The sequence below is a fragment of the Dipodomys spectabilis genome, unplaced genomic scaffold (genome assembly GCF_019054845.1).
Source record: "Dipodomys spectabilis isolate Male_0828 unplaced genomic scaffold, ASM1905484v1 ptg000015l, whole genome shotgun sequence".
Classification (NCBI taxonomy): Eukaryota; Metazoa; Chordata; class Mammalia; order Rodentia; family Heteromyidae; genus Dipodomys; species Dipodomys spectabilis.
In genome coordinates this window covers 13,711,523-13,730,570 of record NW_024870692.1, presented here as the reverse complement: position 1 = coordinate 13,730,570, position 19,048 = coordinate 13,711,523, and the positions used below count along the sequence as shown (strand labels likewise).

The following is a 19,048-nucleotide window of genomic DNA, read 5'->3' as shown; positions in this document are numbered from 1 at the left end:
AGCTCAATGCTAGCATTGTACCGCTTGAGCCACAGTGCCACTTCCGGTTTTCTAGTGGTTTATTGGAGAAGAGAGTTTCATGGATTTTCCTGCCCGGGCTGGCTTTGAATGGTGATCCTCAAATCTCAGTCTCCTAAGTAGCTAGGGTTATAGGTATGAGCCACTGGTGCCTGGCTTGGTTTTGAGTTGGGTGCAACTGAGACCCAAAGGTATTGGAGAGACTCATCTAGAATGATAAACTGATCTGCTCACATCTGTAACCAGAGCCTTGGTTCCTGTGGTGCAAGGTGAGTTCAAACCTGGGCTCCCACATGGACTTCACCAACAGGATGACCCCCTCTAGTGCCTATAGGTTTCTTGTTCTCCATAGAAAATGTTGGAAAAATGACTTTCCATAAGAATCATCCTGACTACTTCCTAGGGCAGGGGCTGGGGGTTGGAAACTTAAGGGATCATTCCTTATTTCTGCAATTATTGAGATTTTACTGCCAGCAGTGAGTTGGGGTAGAATTCACATCCTCCAAAAGAAACTACTTCCTTCCCCAAATGACAGTGTCTTCTCCCCAAACCTCCCCTTGTGACCTGTTCCCAGGCCTAGGTTCTTTTCATGGTAACTGATGTCAGAACCAACAGTGTGGTGACAGCCTCAATTAAATGGCTCTGCTTCTAGTTTGCCAAAAGCCACTTTCTAGAATTCTTATTTTGGCCTATTGGTGTCCTTGTTTCAATGATGAATATAAAAGGAAAAATACAGTCATATTTAGATGGCCAAAATACCTTTTTGTTTGTTTGTTTGTTGCCAGTATTGGAGCTTGAACTCACTTAAGGCTGGTGCACTGTCACTTGAGCTCAGCTCCACTTCCAACATTTTGGTGGTTAATTGGAGATAAGATTCTCAAGTGAACTTTTCTGCCCAGGCTGGCTTTGAACTGTGATCCTAAGATCTCAGCCTCCTGAGTAGTTAGGATTACAGGCATAAGCCAGTGGTGACTTGGCTTTTAATTTTTTTTTTTTAAAGAATTAATTTCCCAATATGGAGTGTCAATCCCAAAACTTTCTGTTGTAGGATATAATCTTGTATATATTTTCAGGTTTGTGAAGTCAATCAGTGTAATAGGCTGTGACATAATATGCAATTTGTTGGCAAAATTTCAAGCTTCAATTCCAAAGACTCTGATATCTGGTCATTAAATCTCACCTGTTTTCATGATTAATAAGTGAAATGATAAATGCTACCTCCAAGTAGAAGCAAGAAAGAAAAATGTACCCCATTGAATTGTACCACAAATAAACAAAAATACTGTATTCCTTTAAACAAATGTTACAAGAGCTTTATAACCCAAAGCAAGATATGCAAGATGGTTTAAGAGGAGATTGCAGTTTTGCAACAGCAAGTCTGTACAGCGCCTTCAGGCAGTAGCTGTAAAGGAAATACCTGTGACTCAGGAACTTATTTCCACCCATGCCTTCTGGACACTTTCGCATCCAGGCCCTGTTATTTACAAAGTTACGCATTTTGCAAGCTCAAAAGCACCTTACTCCTCATAATTATGGATGCATGCAATGACATTTCATCCTTTCATGTGCAAATTCTAAAATTTGTGGTGACATAAAGTTAAACCTCGAACACCTGCCTACAATTTGAAATGAAAGGATCAAAAATGTCAGACATTGCCGAGTACTGGTTCCTAATAGATCTTTCTTTATTTAGTTTACTGTTCTTCAGTTGTTTTTGTTGGTTTGTTACAAAATGCAGTCTTGACTCTTTTTATTCAAACAGTACTCATTAAACTAAACTGTTCATGCCATGCAAAAATAATATTTTGTGCACTTTGGGGAGAGGGGCTTCCCATGTTTTAGTTCGCTCGCAGGCATTTTTCACCGCATTTTTAAGAAACAAGTGTTTTTAAAATTTATTGCTTTTATAACTAGTCACATGCTGGTTTCACGCGTGGGACAGTAACTGGTGTCTCCCGGGTTGGAATGAATTTCTGGGGCGAACAAGTGGTTTTCCATCTTGCACCCCTCTTGGGTACTGTCCTTTTGGACTTCACCCAGAGCATGGCAAATGTCTTGCCTACAGTTGTGGCCTGTGTTCTGTGGGGAGGAAGAGCCCACACAACTCTCTTCTCTTAAAGGGTCTCTGACATCCTGAGGCTTATCAACAAAGCAATTGGGGCTGGAGTCTGCCTGTGCCTCTGACCTTGTCCCTTGGAGCTCCAAGAAATCCTCATCTTCTCCAGTATCGATTTCAGTGAAGCTCCTCCTCTCTCTGGAAGAGAAAGGGAAGAGTTTCTGTTTGGGAAACAGAGGAGACAGCACTTTGGAAGGTCCCTGACAGGGTGCTGAAACCTCAGTGCCCAGCAAGGGTCTCTCTGTTTGGGGCAGGGCCTCTTCCAAGAGAATGGTGCTGATATGCTGTGGGGTGGTGAGAGAAAAGTCTGCCGCTGTTACAGGCAGTGGCCTAGCAGTGCTGGGCGGGGTCTGGGGTGCACTGCCTCTATTTTCCTGAAAGTTCACTTTGAGCGATCTGGACTTTAAGGGGTTGCTCCCTTTCAACGAGCTCTTCGGACTGTCCGTGGCATTGTCAGATTGCAAAGGACCGTGTGGGCCACTCTGGGATCTACCAGCCTCGAGGTTCATAGTTATATCAATTGGGGCATAGTCCAGTCTGGCATCCCTGCCTGCTGTCCCTTTCTCTCTGCTTAGCGTTAGAAATGGGGGACCCCTGGCTCTTTGGTGCTCTTCTGTCCCTGGGAAGTCAGTAGGGAACTTCATCTGCAAGTGAGACGCGGAGGGCGGTGGCAGAGGCGATCTCTCCGTCTCGGTGAAGTCGGTGGCACAGCTGGTGAAACTGTCAATACTGGAGGTACTTTTCATGTCCACGATGACCTCGGTCTGCGCCACGGCCAGCTGTTCCTGTGGGCAGACCACCTCTTCCATTTCGATCTCTTCTTCGTAGGCAGATGGCCTCTCAGACTGTTCTTGGCAGTCCGGGTTCGGGTGGGAATGAGGCTGTGTCTTGGTGATTTCATTATACAGCATCTCCAGTTTCTGGGCACTTAGATGCTGTGGGCTGGAGGAAGAAGTGTTATTCAGCTGTTCGTGGGAGTCTTTTTGGCTAACCTCCTGGTACTTATTCTCGTAAGACTTGTTGGAACTTGTTTCCGACAGAGCTTTCCTGGCCCATTTCCACCGACTTGGGGACAGGTGATTATCATCGGCCGAGTCCTTAGTGTTGGCGGACTCCCCGGCCTTCTCCACAGCTACGTCTATGAGTTCCATACTCCGAGCGAAGGCATCTTTCAAGTTCATAGACACGATGCTTCCATTCCTTTTGGCTCGCTCAAGAGCCTCTCTCCTCTTAATTGCTTTCTCCTGGCGTTTCTGCTCCTTGTAAAACTCAGAAAAATTGTTTACAATGATTGGAATAGGAAGCGCAATCACCAAGACCCCAGCAATACAGCACAGGCCTCCCACAATCTTCCCTAATAACGTTTTAGGGTAGATGTCTCCATAGCCCACGGTGGTCATGGTGATGGTGGCCCACCAAAAGGATGCGGGGATACTGGTGAATTTGGTAGCATCTTCGTCCTTCTCAGCAAAAAATACCAAGCTGGAAAATATCATTATCCCCATGGCCAGAAACAATATCAACAAGCCCAGTTCGTTGTAACTCCGTCTGAGGGTGAACCCTAGAGACTGGAGGCCTGTTGAATGTCTGGCCAGTTTCAGGATCCTGAGGATGCGCATGATGCGGAAGATCTGGACCACACGTCTCACATTCTGGAACTGCAGCACGCTCTTGTTGGATTCTGTGAGGAAAATGGTGACATAGTATGGTAAGATGGCCAGCAGGTCAATGACGTTCAGTGGACCTTTGAAGAACTTCCATTTATTTGGTGAGGACAGGAATCGTAAAAGGTACTCCATGGTAAACCAAGCAATACACACAGCCTCTACATGTGCTAGCTGGCGGTTGTCATTGGGGTGACCAAATTCATCTGGTTCCTGCAGCTCTGGGAGTGTGTTGAGAGACAAAGCAATGGTGGAAAGTACGATAAACAAGATAGACACGATGGCCAAGATCTGGAAAAGAGAAGGAGATCCAAGTTAGTACATTCTTTTAGTTTGCTCCAGAAACTAGATGATACATGGCTGATGATCAGTTCTTTAAGTGATATGGAGTAGCTCAAGGTATTCCAAGAAGGATTTAAGAATTTAGATGTTTGAAAAAAAAGCAATTAGATGTTTGTTACCTTCTAAAATTCTCTAATGAATATAAGCACATTCACAATGTTTCATTTCACTTAAAAGACTCTTGTATATTAGATTCCAGGACTTAAGCAATTTGACATAAGTCACTTTCTCTCTCCTTGCTTATTGTTCTGAGATACACTTACGTGGATTTCAACCACTTGTAGGAGTAGCCCATTGGTTGGAACAGTGTTTTTTGTTTGTTCGTGGTTTTTAGAAAATCACCTCTTCTGTCTCAGCTATCTTGAGTTTTCCTCTTAATCACCTGATTTGCCTTAAATGATTTGTCTTATATGCTACATAAGCTAGGCAGAATTCATGATCTTTACAAGTGTTATTCTTCAACAAACCACACAAATATCGAACACAAAAAGAAAGAGAGAATATGATATTTAGTATAAACTATGTTTCTTGTAAGAGCAAATACTTCTTATTGTGATTAGTTCCCATAACAGAAGCAAGTCAAGATAGCTTTTTTTTTTTTTTTCCTGGAATCTGTGAATGTCTGGTCAGCATCTCATGTAGAGGAAGATTATGAGTTAACTTCATTCTGGCAAGGTAAACTTCATAAAGAAGAGTTTGAAGAATGACTGTGAGATCTCAGGGCAGAGCAGGGCATTCTAGGTAGAAGAAACAACAGTACAATATCTAGTGTGGAAGAAAAAAGACAGAAAAGAGGAAGAAATAAGAAGAGGATTGAGCCTGAGCTTTGGCTGTAGCTGTATTGCTTACTATGTGACTTTGGACAAAATATTTAACCTTCCTGTCTTAGTTTACAATTCATTGAATGAAGGCTATGGTATTTCATGGTCAATCTGATGATTACATAGCACAAAACAAAACAAAAGCTACTTATAGTGTTAGAATCTGAAATCCTGAAATAGGAACAGTATGTGGGAAATCTGTAAACCACACAAGATAGAGACAAACCAAGAGACAATTTCCTTCCTGTAACCAGTGTTCTAGATTTATGGGGAAAAGCAGGAAAGTTGAGATTTGAGGACAATGCAAGGAAGTGCTTCTTTGCTTAGTAGAGATTGAATTTAGAATACAAGTCTTGGTGGAGTAGGAAACATCCCATACCTAGGTTAGGTTTGGCTTGGATTCACTTGACCTTTTCCCATGACCTTGGTGGAAGTTTTTGGTCTCAGTTATTAAAACCAAGAAAAATACTCTGACAATGACTTGTTTTTAACTTTAGAGCTTCAGTACTCAGTTAACATGTCAAAAAAGATTATGACTAAATGTACTGCTTATGATGAAATATACACAGTTCAGTTACCTATTAGACTGAAGAAAATTAATTTGCATCAGCACTCTGACTTTTCCTTTATTTTCTTCTTTGTCCCTCTAATTTTCTCTACTTCTGGATTATTCCCTTCCCCCTTTGCTTTCTCTTCTTTTTTTTTTTTTTTTTTGGGTCCGGTTGTGGGGCCTGAACTCTGGGCCTGGGCACTGTCCCTCAGCTCTTCAGCTCAAGGCTAGTACTCTACCACTTGAGCCACAGCGCCACTTCTGGCTTTTTTCTTTTTGCTTATGTGGTGCTGAGGAATTGAACCCAGGGCCTCAGGCATACAAGGCAAGCGCTCTACCACTGAGCCACCTTCCCAGCCCCTGCTTTCTCTTCTTATGTCTCCTCCATACCTTTCATTGTTTCTCTTCCTATTCTTTCAGCTCCCATATTCCCTTTTAAAGTGTTTTAAAAGAAAAATATAGTATAAAGCATTTCAGAATGCATTGCAGAGATTACATAAAGATGCATGACTCTAATGGAAAAATAATGCTTTGTTATTAGTGTTTACATTTTTTTTTCTTGGAACCAGATATTTTTTCTTGACTGTACTTTAGAATTTCCTTTAAAAAGGGTGAATCAGTGAATCACAATAGCAAAAGATTGTCTTCAGCTGAAGGCTGATATTAGACCCTTCCCCAGGAAGGATCATTTAGATAAACTCATGAATAATGCATTCATATAGCTTATTATTAAAGTCAAGACGAGCATGCTCACCTTGAATATCTTCCCTCACAGGCCAATGCAAGGCAGCATCTATGCTATTCTGCCACTGAAATATTCCTGAGGAAGGACTGACTGGATCACAACCATTTTCATGTTTTTATCATAAGGACATAGGTCTGTGTGTGTATTTCCTAGGAGGACACACTGTTGCTAATAGATATTTGAAGTTTTTTTCCTAAGAGCTTTGTCAGTGAGATACATATTAAATCATTTTTCCTCCTTTATTCTCAATACAAGATTTCAACATGCAGCAGAGGCTAGCCTAGTCTTGACTTTGCTACCTAGCCCAGGCTGCCACTGCCTCCTCCGTTTCCTCCTCCCCCCCCACCCTCCTCTTCCTCCCACTACCCCCTCCTCCTCCCCCAATCCTCTACTCCTCTTCCTTTTCCTCCTCCGCACCCACCCTCTTCCTCTTCTTCCTCCTTCTCCCCCACCCCCATCTCTCTCCCAACCCTCCCCTCCTCCTCCTCCTCCTCTTCCTCCTCCTCCTCCTCTTCTTTTCTATCCTTCAACATATTCTTCTTTAAATTATTTAATATATACATAATAAAGCTTATCAATTTTTTGGCCAATCTCCAGGGCACAGTTCAGTGGCATTAGGCAGATTCACATTGTTATATAACCAGCACCACCATCCCTCACCAGAATGTATTCCTTTTCACAAAGCTAAAAATTGGATCGTATTGAACAAAAACTACTCATTCTCTCCCTGCTTCAGAGACCTTCACAGTCTTTCTCCCGTAAATTATGCTACTCTAAGTACCACTCCTAAGTAGAATAATTTTCCCTGTGATTTTTGTGTCTGGCTCACTTTGCTAAGTATAATATCCTCAAAATTCGTCTGTGTTACAGCACATGTGAAATTTCTCTCCCTTTTCAAAGTTGAGTATTATTTCATTGTATAAATAGACCACCTATTGTTTACCTGTTCATCTGTAAATGGACACTTAGGTTTGTTTTGATCTTCTGGCTCTAAATGTTGCTATAAATATGGATGTGCAAATATTTTGTGGCCTCAAATTCTGAATCTCCTGCCTTTGCCTCCTGAGTGCTGGGATTACAGGTTTATAGTATCACACCTGGCTCTGGACATTTTAATATTGAGATTTCTATTATCAGTCTTCTAAAAAAATTTAATTATCCCTGAGTTGCTGTAAAAACGGGGTTCAGTTCAACAAATCGGTTTATTAATACATATATCTTGATCAGCATCACTTCTTCAATTGCACTCTCCATCTGCTGTCATGCTCACACTAATAGCTCATATTCTAGATTTTCCACATCTCACTGAGTCCCATGTCCATTTTGGTTGCATTTTGTTTGTGTTTATAACTTCAAAGAGAAAAACAAAATACATCACGCAAATGAGTATATTTTATTATCTTCCAGCCTTTGTCTACCTCTGTGGTAGAGACCCACCTCACACATGTTAGGTAAATGCTCTGCCACTGAGCCACACCCCAAGTGCCCATCTTTCAACCTTTTAGATAAAGAACAAAATGGAAGATCCAAAAAAAGACTTCAGTTTTCTTTGTCTTCATAGTCAGAACTAGATTTGTGGGTCACTTTATTTCTCCCACCAACTCTGGGAAAACCACTAATACTGTATAATACTTTAATGCAATCTGAAGTCTAGTTGATTGCAATTTAACACATGGAAATTTAGCATATGTACAAATGACTGAGAGAATATATTTTTTTGGAAAAGAATTACTGAAAGAAAAACCAAACACGAAATCTCTTAGCAACTCTATATTCATGTTAGGGAAGCCATAAGGTATTAAATAAATTATTTTATGTCTCATGTTGAAATTCAATCTGTCAAAACTCATTTGCTCTCAATTTAGAAGAATGGCATATTTTAAATATCTTGTGATGCTTAGAGTTCTCCACAAAGACAGCATTTTAGATTTATTACTCAATGTACATCAAAGGTGATGTGTGGAGCAATAAGTCAAATGCATACTTATTGCCTTGTTGGAGTGTTGATTTCTAAAAATAGACTAAATATAACAAATGTGAAGTTTTTCTGTGCATAACAGGATGGGCTTCTAAACATAGACATTCACATTAACACAGCAAACACTGCCATTTAGGTGTTGCTTTGTTATCATAACTATGCACAAGTTAGGACATTGCTGACTCGGGTTTTAAATTTATGTTACCTTCAACAATTGGCCTCTAGAGCCGGCAGGAGTCAAAACGGTTTCTTTCAGCTTTGGCAAGTAGATTTGTGTTTGCACATGGCAAAGCAAGTGAAGGTTCCAAGCAATTATCTGTGCAATGTTGGCCCAACCTCCTTTGCAATTGGGATTAGGTCATATCAAGGTTTCTTTACCTCTAACATTTGTGGTTTAGTGTCAAAACTAAGACATTTTGCTAATTCTAGTAGGACTGTAAACCAAAACCAAGGACCAGTTAAAAATGACCCTGACATTTTGGGTCAGTAAGTAGGGAAAATTAAATTTTGTTGCTTAGATAATACAAAATTCAAAAGGGAAGGCTTAAAAATTAGTGTCATGTAAGCACCAAAGGTTTATTTACTAGGAATTGACATTCTTTCTGGAGAAAGCCTTTTTTCTCTTGAATTGCCTGGATGACTATTACATTCTTTGCTTAGCTAAGGACATTCATCGGACCATATGAGCTAAGAACAAGGCTTTCAAAACTTTCCTTACAAGGAAACTCAAAGGTGGTTGTATTGGTTTCTGTTTGTAAGAAGAAACAAGGCAGCTGGAGATTTGCCACAATTGTCCCAACTACCTCTACTGGCTTTGTGGTCCAGCTAGTTCCCTCCCTGAGCTTCAATTACTTCATCACTAAAAAGGTGTCTCACTTGCTTCAGAGACATTTACATAAGTTATACTGGATCATGTCCATAAAAACAACCTATAATATGGAAAGCGTAAGGCATGTAAGAAATGCTAGATACATTGTAAAATTTCCTTGACCAGCTTTGGTGGTGAATACTACACATTTAAACTTTTTCTCCCCTTTAAATACAATTTCAGGCCTATTCATATTTTTAGCACTTTCAAACATATTCTTTTTTTAAAAAACTATTTTATTATCTTTAATTTTTCAAAGGAGTTTCCATTTAACAAAGCAGTTTATGAATCACTATCACCCCTTCAACATTCCCGACTTTCAAACATATTCTTTTAACTACACATTGAGTTACATGATAAGCATAAATAAATATATCTTATTTTTCTTTGGACTGAATCATCTAATTTGTCAATATTTATTAAGAGTGTGATATTTTGCTGGGTGCTGGTGGCTCACGCCTGTAATCCTAGCTACTCAGGAGGCTGAGATCTGAAGATTGCAATTCAAAGCCAGCCGGGGCAAGAAAGGCCATGAGACTTATCTTCAATAAACCACCAGAAAACTGGAAGTGGTGCTGTGGCAAATGGTAGTGTGCTAGCCTTGAGCTGAAGAGCTGAGGGACAGCCCAGGCCCAGAGTTCAAGCCCCATGAATGACCAAAAAAAAAAAAAAAAGAGAGTGATATTTCTTTTTTGCCAGTCTTGGGCTTGAACTCGGCCTGGACACTGTCCCTGAGCTTTTTGCTCAAGGCTAGCACTGTACCACTTGACTCACTGCTCCACTTCTGGCTTTTTCTGTGTATGTGGTACTGAGGAATTGAACTCGGGACTTCATTAATGTTAGGCAAGTGCTCTACCACTAAGCCACATTCCCAGCCCTGTCAATATTTATTAAAGAGTTTGATCAAGATTATTTCAAGTGATTTGACCTTCTTGTGTCTTAAAGTGCAGCATATTTTCTAGCCTGCTGTATTTTCACTAACATTCAATTCTCCACAAAAATATATGGAAATTCTGTACCTCACATGGAAAGTTCCACATGGTACCTTTTCTCTGCCCTCTCTTCTTTGGTCTCTGTTTTCTTTTTGTAAACATATTCTAGGAGTTACCAGAAAGTTAGGTAATAGTCCTTAACTACTAAATAGCACTCTGCTTTATTTTCTTAGTAGGAGATACTACAATATTTTTCTAACCTGATCAGCAATGGAAAACAGTATGGAGAGACAGAAATTTCAGGATAAGACTAACTTGTTAAAGTTGACTAAGCTTGTGACAAGCATTCCTTAGAAGCATGAATAATTTTTCTACTTTCAGAAGAGAGATACATCATGTTGGCATTTCTGAGATGGTAAGCCGCAACCCACTTGTTAAGGGAAGAGGCAAAGAGTTGGTAAGAATATGAAGATATTCATCCACCCTTCTCCTATTTCTAGCTGTTTCCCAAAAGACTACTGCATGCCACAAACTCCAAAGTAGCTCTTTGATTTCCACCAGTGAGGAATTACCTTTGATAATTTTCAATTTGAGCTTCTCTTTTTTTCCCCCCTTGGCTAATAGCTTTTTATCTTCCCTTGTTCCTTTGGCTTCCCAAGTGAGGAAACCTTCTTCGATTTTCTTAAAAAATTATCCTCCTCTTCTTTTCAATTGTCCACTCCTTTCTGTTTGACTCTACCTCACCCTTTTCTTTTTTTTTTTTGGGTCCAGTCGTGGAGCCTGAACTCTGGGCCTGGGCGCTGTCCTTCAGCTCTTCAGCTCAAGGCTAGAGCTCTACCACTTGAGCCACAGAGCCACTTCCGGCTTTTTTCTTTTTGCTTATGTGGTGCTGAGGAATCGAACCCAGGGCCTCAGGCATGCAAGGCAAGCGCTCTACCACTGAGCCACCTTCCCAGCCCCTACCTCACCCTTTTCTAATAGTTGCTTCCTGGTGTTTTATTTTGCTGAATTTTTCCTTTGCCTTTCTAAGGAGTTATACTATTTCATTTAATACATTTGTTTTAATGTAACAAAGAGGTCCCATGCTTTCTCAGCTGATACAGGTAAGCTCCTTTATGTGTTAGCACCATATGATCAAATACAAAGAATGTACATCACTATAAAATTCAGTTGTTTGAAAAAATACTTTGGCTTTGAGAATAGCTGGAACCCAGCAGTTGGATTCTCTGTGGTTTGTGGGATGATGGCATGAGGGGCCATACATGCACAAGGTGATGTCAGATGTAATCCCCACCCTGTCTTCCATGTGGAGATGTGGGAAGTGAGAAGCAACCCAGTTTCATATACTAGAAGACAATGGCTGTGTTTTATTCTTATCTCTAAAGCTGATTTATTTTAGAGGAGAGATTTCGGTTCTCTTACGATCAAAGGTACTATTTTTTAATGTTCTTGGTATCATCTGAAATAAGCTTTGCTTCATTACCCATGATATATTTTAGTTTTTGAACAGTTTGATGATAGGAAATGAATCATTAGGTGAAGACTGGTGAGTGGAACTTTAATATTATTCCTAGCAACTCTGTAATGAAAAGAACAACAATAAGGCAGAGAAGACATGAATTTTACACCCACTCCCAAGATTAGGTAATTGGTCCACAAGGAGATATTCAGAAGCCTGAGAGCAAAGCTGTAGAATGGCCAACCTTGGCAGAACATACACATTCCCTACTCTCCTGGTCCCTGCAGGCAGGAGCCATGGCCTCACTCTTTCTGGAATGAATATTAGAAATACTCCATTTCTTATAAGCAAAGAAACAAAGATTGAGAATCTAATAAGTGCTTGTCAGTGAATGGAAGTGGTGATAGTTTAGGACTGATAGTCAAGAATCAGAGATGCTTTGTTAGCACTCTGACACTGAACACTACAATTACTTTTCCTGGGACACATTAGTTCTATATAGAAAATATGGAAAATAAAATTTGAGCTTTTCTTATCTACATACTCTTTTTTGAGAACAAATTAAAAAGAACTGTATGATTATAAGACTCTGTAAACTCTAAAGTGTGAGTTGTACAATACTATATTTATTTAAGAACTTCCCAAATCGTATACAAAGACTCAACAGTCTTTTAAAGAATTCAGTTCTTTATTCTTTCTATGACCTCAAGGCCTAGATGATGTTTTTTTTCCCCTCCAATGTCCTTCAAAAAAAGTACTTTCTATTACTTGGAATAAGGAAGCCAGGACAAGAGGTTCTCATATACTTGGGAAAATGAACTAATAATTCCCCCCCCACCCCCAAACAGCTGCTAGCCTATTAAGATAACCTCCTCTTCCTCTTAGATGACTAAGGGCAACTCAGAAGTTTATTGAAGTATTTTCCTGAATGCTTAGAATATTTATTTCCTGTGTTCACTATATACAGAACTGCATGACCCTTTTTTCATTAGTTGATCTCGCAAAGTTTCTCTTTTTGATGGACTCAAACAGCTTTTTTTTTTTTTTGCAGTGCATCTAGAAATAAAAATGTAGGGTGTTCAACTGTCCATAAGATTTCCTTAGAAAGCATTTGTTGTTTATTTGATATTCAAGTTTAATGTGGCACACTGTATGTGATTGGGCATGTTGATTCAGGGGAACAATCCCAACCAGATTTTCTTGCTTCTGGGCAGCTGGAAGTTTGAACAGAGAGATTTGGACATTAAGAGTCACTGGGAGCTGGGAGTCGGTGGTTCATGCCTGTAATCCTAGCTACTGAGGAGGCTGAGATCTGAAGATCAGTCTGGGCAGAAAAGTCCGTGAGACTCTTATCTCCAATAACCACTAGAAAACCGGAAGTGGCACTGTAGCTCAAGCGGTAGAGTGCTTGCCGTGAGCTGAAGAGCATAGGGACAGTGCCCAAGCCCAGAGTTCAAGCCCCACGACCTACCAAAAAAAAAGTCACTGGGGTGGTGTCACATGAATGGTGCAACTGTGGGAGGAGGAACAGCAAACTGACATTCTTGATGGCTTTGATTTCTTCTTTCCAATAATACTACTCAATAAGCTTTCTCTGCCTTCTCACCTCTTTAGTTGAAGTTAGCCAGAGTTTTAACTAGGTTTTATTATACTGATAAAACCTTACAACCTTTTAAAAATGTAATAGATATTTTTGTAAAATAAATGTATTTTAGTATTATAGAAGAGAACAACTACTGACCTCTCCTCTCCTCTCGTCTCCTCTCTTCTTCTCTCTGTTTCCTCCCCTCTCCTTTTCTCTTCCCCTCCCCTTCCTTCCTTCCTTCCTTCCTTCCTTCCTTCCTTCCTTCCTTCCTTCCTTCCTTCCTTCTTTCCTTCCTTCCTTCCTCCCTCTCTCCCTCCCTCCCCCTCTCTCTCTTTCTTTCTTTCTTTCTCTCTCTCTTTCTCTCTTCTTTCTTTCTCTCTTCTTTCTTTCTTTCTCTCTCCTTTCTTTCTTTCTTTCTTTCTTTCTTTCTTTCCTTCTTTCTTTCTTTCTCTCTCTCTCTCTCTCTCTTTCTTTCTTTCTTGTGCTGGTCCTGGGGCTTGAACTCAGAGCCTGGGTGCTGTCCCCGAGCTTTTTGTTTAAGGCTAGTGCTCTACCACTTGAGCCACAGCTCCAGTTCCTGCTTTCTGATTTTTTTAATAGAAGGTTCTACAATGCCTAATAGAAGAGGCATACAACGTGAATCTATTTTGAATAAATGAAGAACTAAAAATGTATTTGCAGGCATAATTTGTTAAAAATGAAAGAAAATGAATGGATAAAACAAGATAAAGGCCAATATTCTACTGGGAATTGTGGCACATGCCTTAAATACCAACACAGAGGAGGCTAAAGCAGAAAGACCATGAGTTTGAGGCCAGCTTGTGCTACACAGTGAGGTCCTATGTAAAATAAGTAAAGAGAGAAAGCCTATGAATTTTATAATGCAGTATTTTATAAAATCCGTATTTTATAATACAGTATTTTTATGTGTGTGTTCTGGTCCTCGGGTTTGAACTTAGGGCCTGGGTATTGTCGCTAAGCTTCATTTTTCTCGTCTAGGCTCTACCACTTAAGCAATAGCACCACTTCTTACTTTTTCTGAGTTATTTATTGGCGATAAGAGTCTCACAACCTTTCCTGCCCAGGCTGGCTTTGAACTGCAATCTTAATTTCAGTCTCCTGAGTAACTAGTACTACAGGCATGAGTCACCATTGCCTGGTCTATATACTATTTTATAAAGACAGATCTTTTGTCATCTTTTGAATTGTTTTCATATAGTTCACATTCCATGTCAAAGTTTCAATTGGCTACAGAATTTTTAAAAAGTTGAAATCATTATTACAAATGGCTTATTTTGAGATAACAAAGCAGCTTTACAACTTTAACAATGTAATCTTTTCCTAGTTTTAAGTCCTCTATTTTTTAAATAAATCCTTTCCACTTATCATTATGCAGTGCAGACTTCCTTTTATTAACTTTTTACATCCTTTTTCTTTGGGAAGCCAGCATTTGATGGGCTTTGGGCTTCATCTTCACAGAAAGGTAACTTTAAAAAATGCTATATTCTGGGCTGAAAAGGTGGCTCAGTGGTAGAGCGCTTGCCTTGCATGCATGAGGCCCTGGGTTTGATTCCTCAACACCACATAAGCAAAACAAAACAAAACAAAACAACTGGAAGTGGTGCTATGGCTCACGTGGTAGCGCACTAGCCTTGAACTGAAGAGGTGAGGGACAGCACCCAGGCCCAGAGTTCAGACCCCATGACCGGACCCAAAAAAAATGCTATATTCATTCTATATCACATTTGCTGTGGAGTATAACTTGGGAATTGCAGTTAATCCAACCAGTTAATGCAGTGATAGTTCCATGTATAGATCTGGATGATTTAGGTGTGTGGAAAAAAAACTTAAGCCACTCAGGAGAATTGATAGTGCAGATCATCCATTAAAATACATCTGTATAGGAAGAGGAAGGGTGACTCAAGGGCTAGACTGTCTGTCTTGAATGAAAAAAATCAAAGGAGAGTGCGAGGTCTCAAGTTTAAGCTTGAGTCATGGCACAAAAAAGAAAGAAAAATGCATATTTATGTATATATACACATTATGCATATATAACATGTACGTATATGTATGTGTCTGTCATGTTTCATGTTCAGTAACATAAAGTCCAATAGAAAAGCAATAAAATGACATAACATATACACTTAAGAATGCTACATATTCAACTTAATAAATTAGTATTTGCAAGCATGTTTGTTAAAGTGCCTTGTGTATGTATGCGTGTATACACACATGCGTGTATATCTATGTAAAACATCTTTTATATATGAAGACCTAGAACAAAATAAAAGAATGGATAGAAACTTTCTTGGTGTTTCTCTCATCAGGCTTCTATTTTGATATGATATATTGTAAAAACTTAAGGGAGGGAAAGTCAGATTTGAAAATTAACTAGTGTCTAAACAGTGGACTATTTACAGTTCTATCTTGATTTTAATACTTCCTCTTCCTATTGGAAAGATGTCTAATCATAATTCTTCATTCTTCATTCATTCATTTACTTTTTGAGAGAGAAGAAGCCTTGAAGGATAGGTAAAGTTTTCTACTTAGAAAAGGGAAGCACAGTTTATGGTAGGCAGACAGAAGAGGGTGAGTGATGGCTTTGCAGCCCCCAGAATTATGGTTTGCTCAGAAAATTCCAGGTATGTTTTGTGACTGAGAGCCTCTATAAAGGCATGGCAGATAAGGACTTGGCTGTTCACTGGCCAGCCCCACCTGTGTACTGACCAGCTCCAGAGGTTATCCATTAAAGTATTGTGCATAATGTCTCCATTGCTTGTGCAGTGTATACTCTGCACAACCAATTGTTATAGCCTTGGTTTCAGAGAACTAGGGGTTGTGACTGGATGAGGGGAAGACACTGAGAAATGAGAGTGAGGACCTTGTGGAATTTACACAATGGGTACATTCTGGAGGGGACTCAATGCCAGAATGATGGCGCATGCAATGGGCTTCCTTCCCAGGCCAGTTTTCTCCAATGTGTGATCAGACCAGCAACCTAAGTATGGTATGGCATAATTGTCAGAAAGGCAAATTCCTATATTCTCCTGTATATCTCCTGGATTAAGAACTAGAGAGAGACCCAACAATTTGTATTTTAACTAGTCCTCCATGTGATTCTTGTGACTGCCAAAGCCCAAGGACATTGCTGTAAGCTGTGAATGCCATCGAGAGAGATGAAGCCAGGCAATAGTCCACCGAGATTTATATTTTAGGGAGGTCATTGACTGTAGTCTAAGACTGGCCAGGATGTGGATGCTACCGAACAGTGAGAGAGAAGTTTCTACTGCAATAGTTGGAGCAAAGAGGAAGATGAGGAAAGATTATAAAATACGTGTAAGGTTGAATCTTATTTTCACTTGTTAAAGAAAGAGAAGGTTCCAGCACATTTTAAGTTGACCAGAAGGATTGAGTAACTCTGACAAACCTCCATCATTATCGTATAGCACTAGCCTACATTTAGATCATCCTTGACCTAAATCCTCATTTATCTCTGAAAATAATATTTCTTTATATTGAAATAGAGAAAATGTTCTTTTAGAATCAACAGTTAACAACCACTTACTGACATGTGAATGAATTATGAGATATGGGACTATATCAATTACCAGAACTGGTTTTTTAAAATAAAATTTTATCTTAAGTGAACATTTTAAAGTCACAGAGGGTGAAGACTAGTTTAAGGGCAAGTTTATACTTGCTGTTCCCTGAAAGAATGCTCATTTGTTGGATTATTTCTCACCCATGCTGACTTCCAACTTTTGCAAGAAATCTAAATTTCCAGAATTAAAGTACCATTAAAAACTGGCTTTGTTCCCTGGATACCTAGTCAGCCCCATCAGCTCATCAATCACTGTTAACAGAGAGTTACAAGGATTGATTTCCACCCTTATCCCCATATCTCAAAATCGTGTCCCAACAGTTTCAAAGAAAGCAAAAAACAAAAGCTGTAATGCAATCATTTTTCTTTTTAATAAATTATGGTTGCAAGCCTCTTCTAAAAAGTACTTTTGGGGGTCAGCGTCATTAAGAGCACATTATGGAATGCCAGAGAAAAGAAGACATGTGAGGGGCATGCCAAAACAGAGGGTGCTGCCAAGGGAAAAATTAGATGGGAGCCAAATCCAGACAGCACGGAAGAAAGCTTGACTGCTTCACTTTATATTTGCTATTAGGGAAGGCGACCTTCTTTTCCCAGGACCCCCTGAACAACAGTATCACATGGATTCTCCTGATGCAAGAATGACAGGTGTCTTCTCAGCATGAGGCTGAGTAACACAAAGGAGGGCTTCTCATCAAGCCCTATGTGGCTTGTTTTGGTAGTAACAACTATGGACTCATGAATTGAATGGGTGCCAGCACTTGTATACTTAGTAGGGACTGAGGTGGTACTTGCTGGCTTAAGGGGTCCTGGTTTTTTTTTTAATAATAGTCATCGGATATGGACATAGGTCTACAACCACATTGGCTCATTGTAGTATCTGTATAGATTCTCTCCTAGGTTCTTACACAGGCTACTTAAGGCCAGACACTCAAAATGTGCTCTCTGAACCATCAGTATCTTATGAGCAGATAGAAATGAAGACTCTCAGGAACCACCCCAAGCCCTCTGAACCAGAATTGGCATTTTAACAATTGGCATTTATGTTTGAGAGGCACTGCCCTCAGAGACAAATGCCCGTCACTCAAGATAAAGAAATCAGAAATAGAGGTGGTTCCTTCCATACAATTTTAACAAGTGAATCTGGGTTCTAGGGGAAGAAGTAGATTCTGAGACCCTATGAAGTTTCACTTTGGAACTTGTAGGTTAGTTGGGTACAATTAAATACTAGGAGAACACCTTGAAAATGATGTTTGATGTTGAAGTAGTCTCTAAATGCACCCTGACCTTCTCAACACATCTGCAGACAATAGCCACTGCTTGCTTTTTGTATGTATGCATGCATGCATGCATGCATGTATATATGTATGTATGTATGTAAGTATGTATGCATGCATGTATGTATCTGTTTATTACATGATTAATCTCTGGGTCCTACACTTGCTAGACAAGTGTTCTTATGTTTAAGGTATGCCCCCAGCAATTTTGATTTATTTTGTTTGGTTAATTCATTTTTTAGATAGGAACATATGCTTTTGTTGGGGCTTGTCTTGAGCTATGTTCCTCCTATCACGACCTCTCCAGTGGCTAGTATTATAAGAGTATAGCACCATTCCCAGCCAGCCATGGCTTTAAACACTTTCACATGATATACTCAGTTTGGCAGCAAATTGAACTCATCATTCATTCAAGTGCTGTGTTTTGAGTCAGATGACCCAATCTTCATGCTACTTCTCCATTATTGTAACAAGGGCATCACCTGAGTTATAATGGAGAACCTATTTTTTTAAAATCCATAGAGCAAGGCTAGAATGACAACTTCATTTATTTTACTGAGTGGTAGTGAAATGCTTAGGTAATACATGTGGAGGCCTTTTGGAAGATATATACAAGAATTTCAATACATTTTAAAAATTTGGGTTATAGACTTTTAGGAAGATTTATTAGGTATGCATGTAGTATATAATGTTAGCAGTAAAAAAGAACTTTCTTATGTAGTTTACATGTGGTCTATTTCTGTGGCTGGTGCTGACTGATTTCAGTAAGTTTGATAGACCTAAATATCTAATCCCTTTGGAAAGTCAGCATATCAGGCTCAATGGTGGTATGGTCTGAACGTTTGTGTCCCTCCCAAGTTAATCTGTTGAAATTTCATTCACAATGCAATCATAGTAACCAGTGGTGCCTTTGGAAAGTGTTATGTCATCATCTGTCCTGAATAATGGCATAAGTGCATTTCCTGACATAAGGACATATTAATAGGCACCATCTTTGAAGTAGAAGCAGAGTCTTTACAAGGTACTGAATCAGCTGGATGCTTAACTGCCTAGGCCCCAGAACTGTGAGAAATACATTGCTGTTGCTTATGA

General features: G+C 39.7%; 1 protein-coding gene across 1 annotated transcript in view; it reads right to left on the bottom strand.

Moving 5' to 3' along the window:
- Positions 1-1,932: 1,932 nt before the first annotated feature.
- The window catches only part of Kcnb2 (potassium voltage-gated channel subfamily B member 2), a 389,375-nt gene continuing 372,259 nt past the window's right edge, over positions 1,933-19,048 (bottom strand). Inside the window, exon 2 of the mRNA XM_042666594.1 lies at positions 1,933-4,089. Within this exon, the coding sequence (XP_042522528.1) occupies positions 1,933-4,089 (2,157 nt within the window). The remainder of the gene's footprint in view (positions 4,090-19,048) is intronic.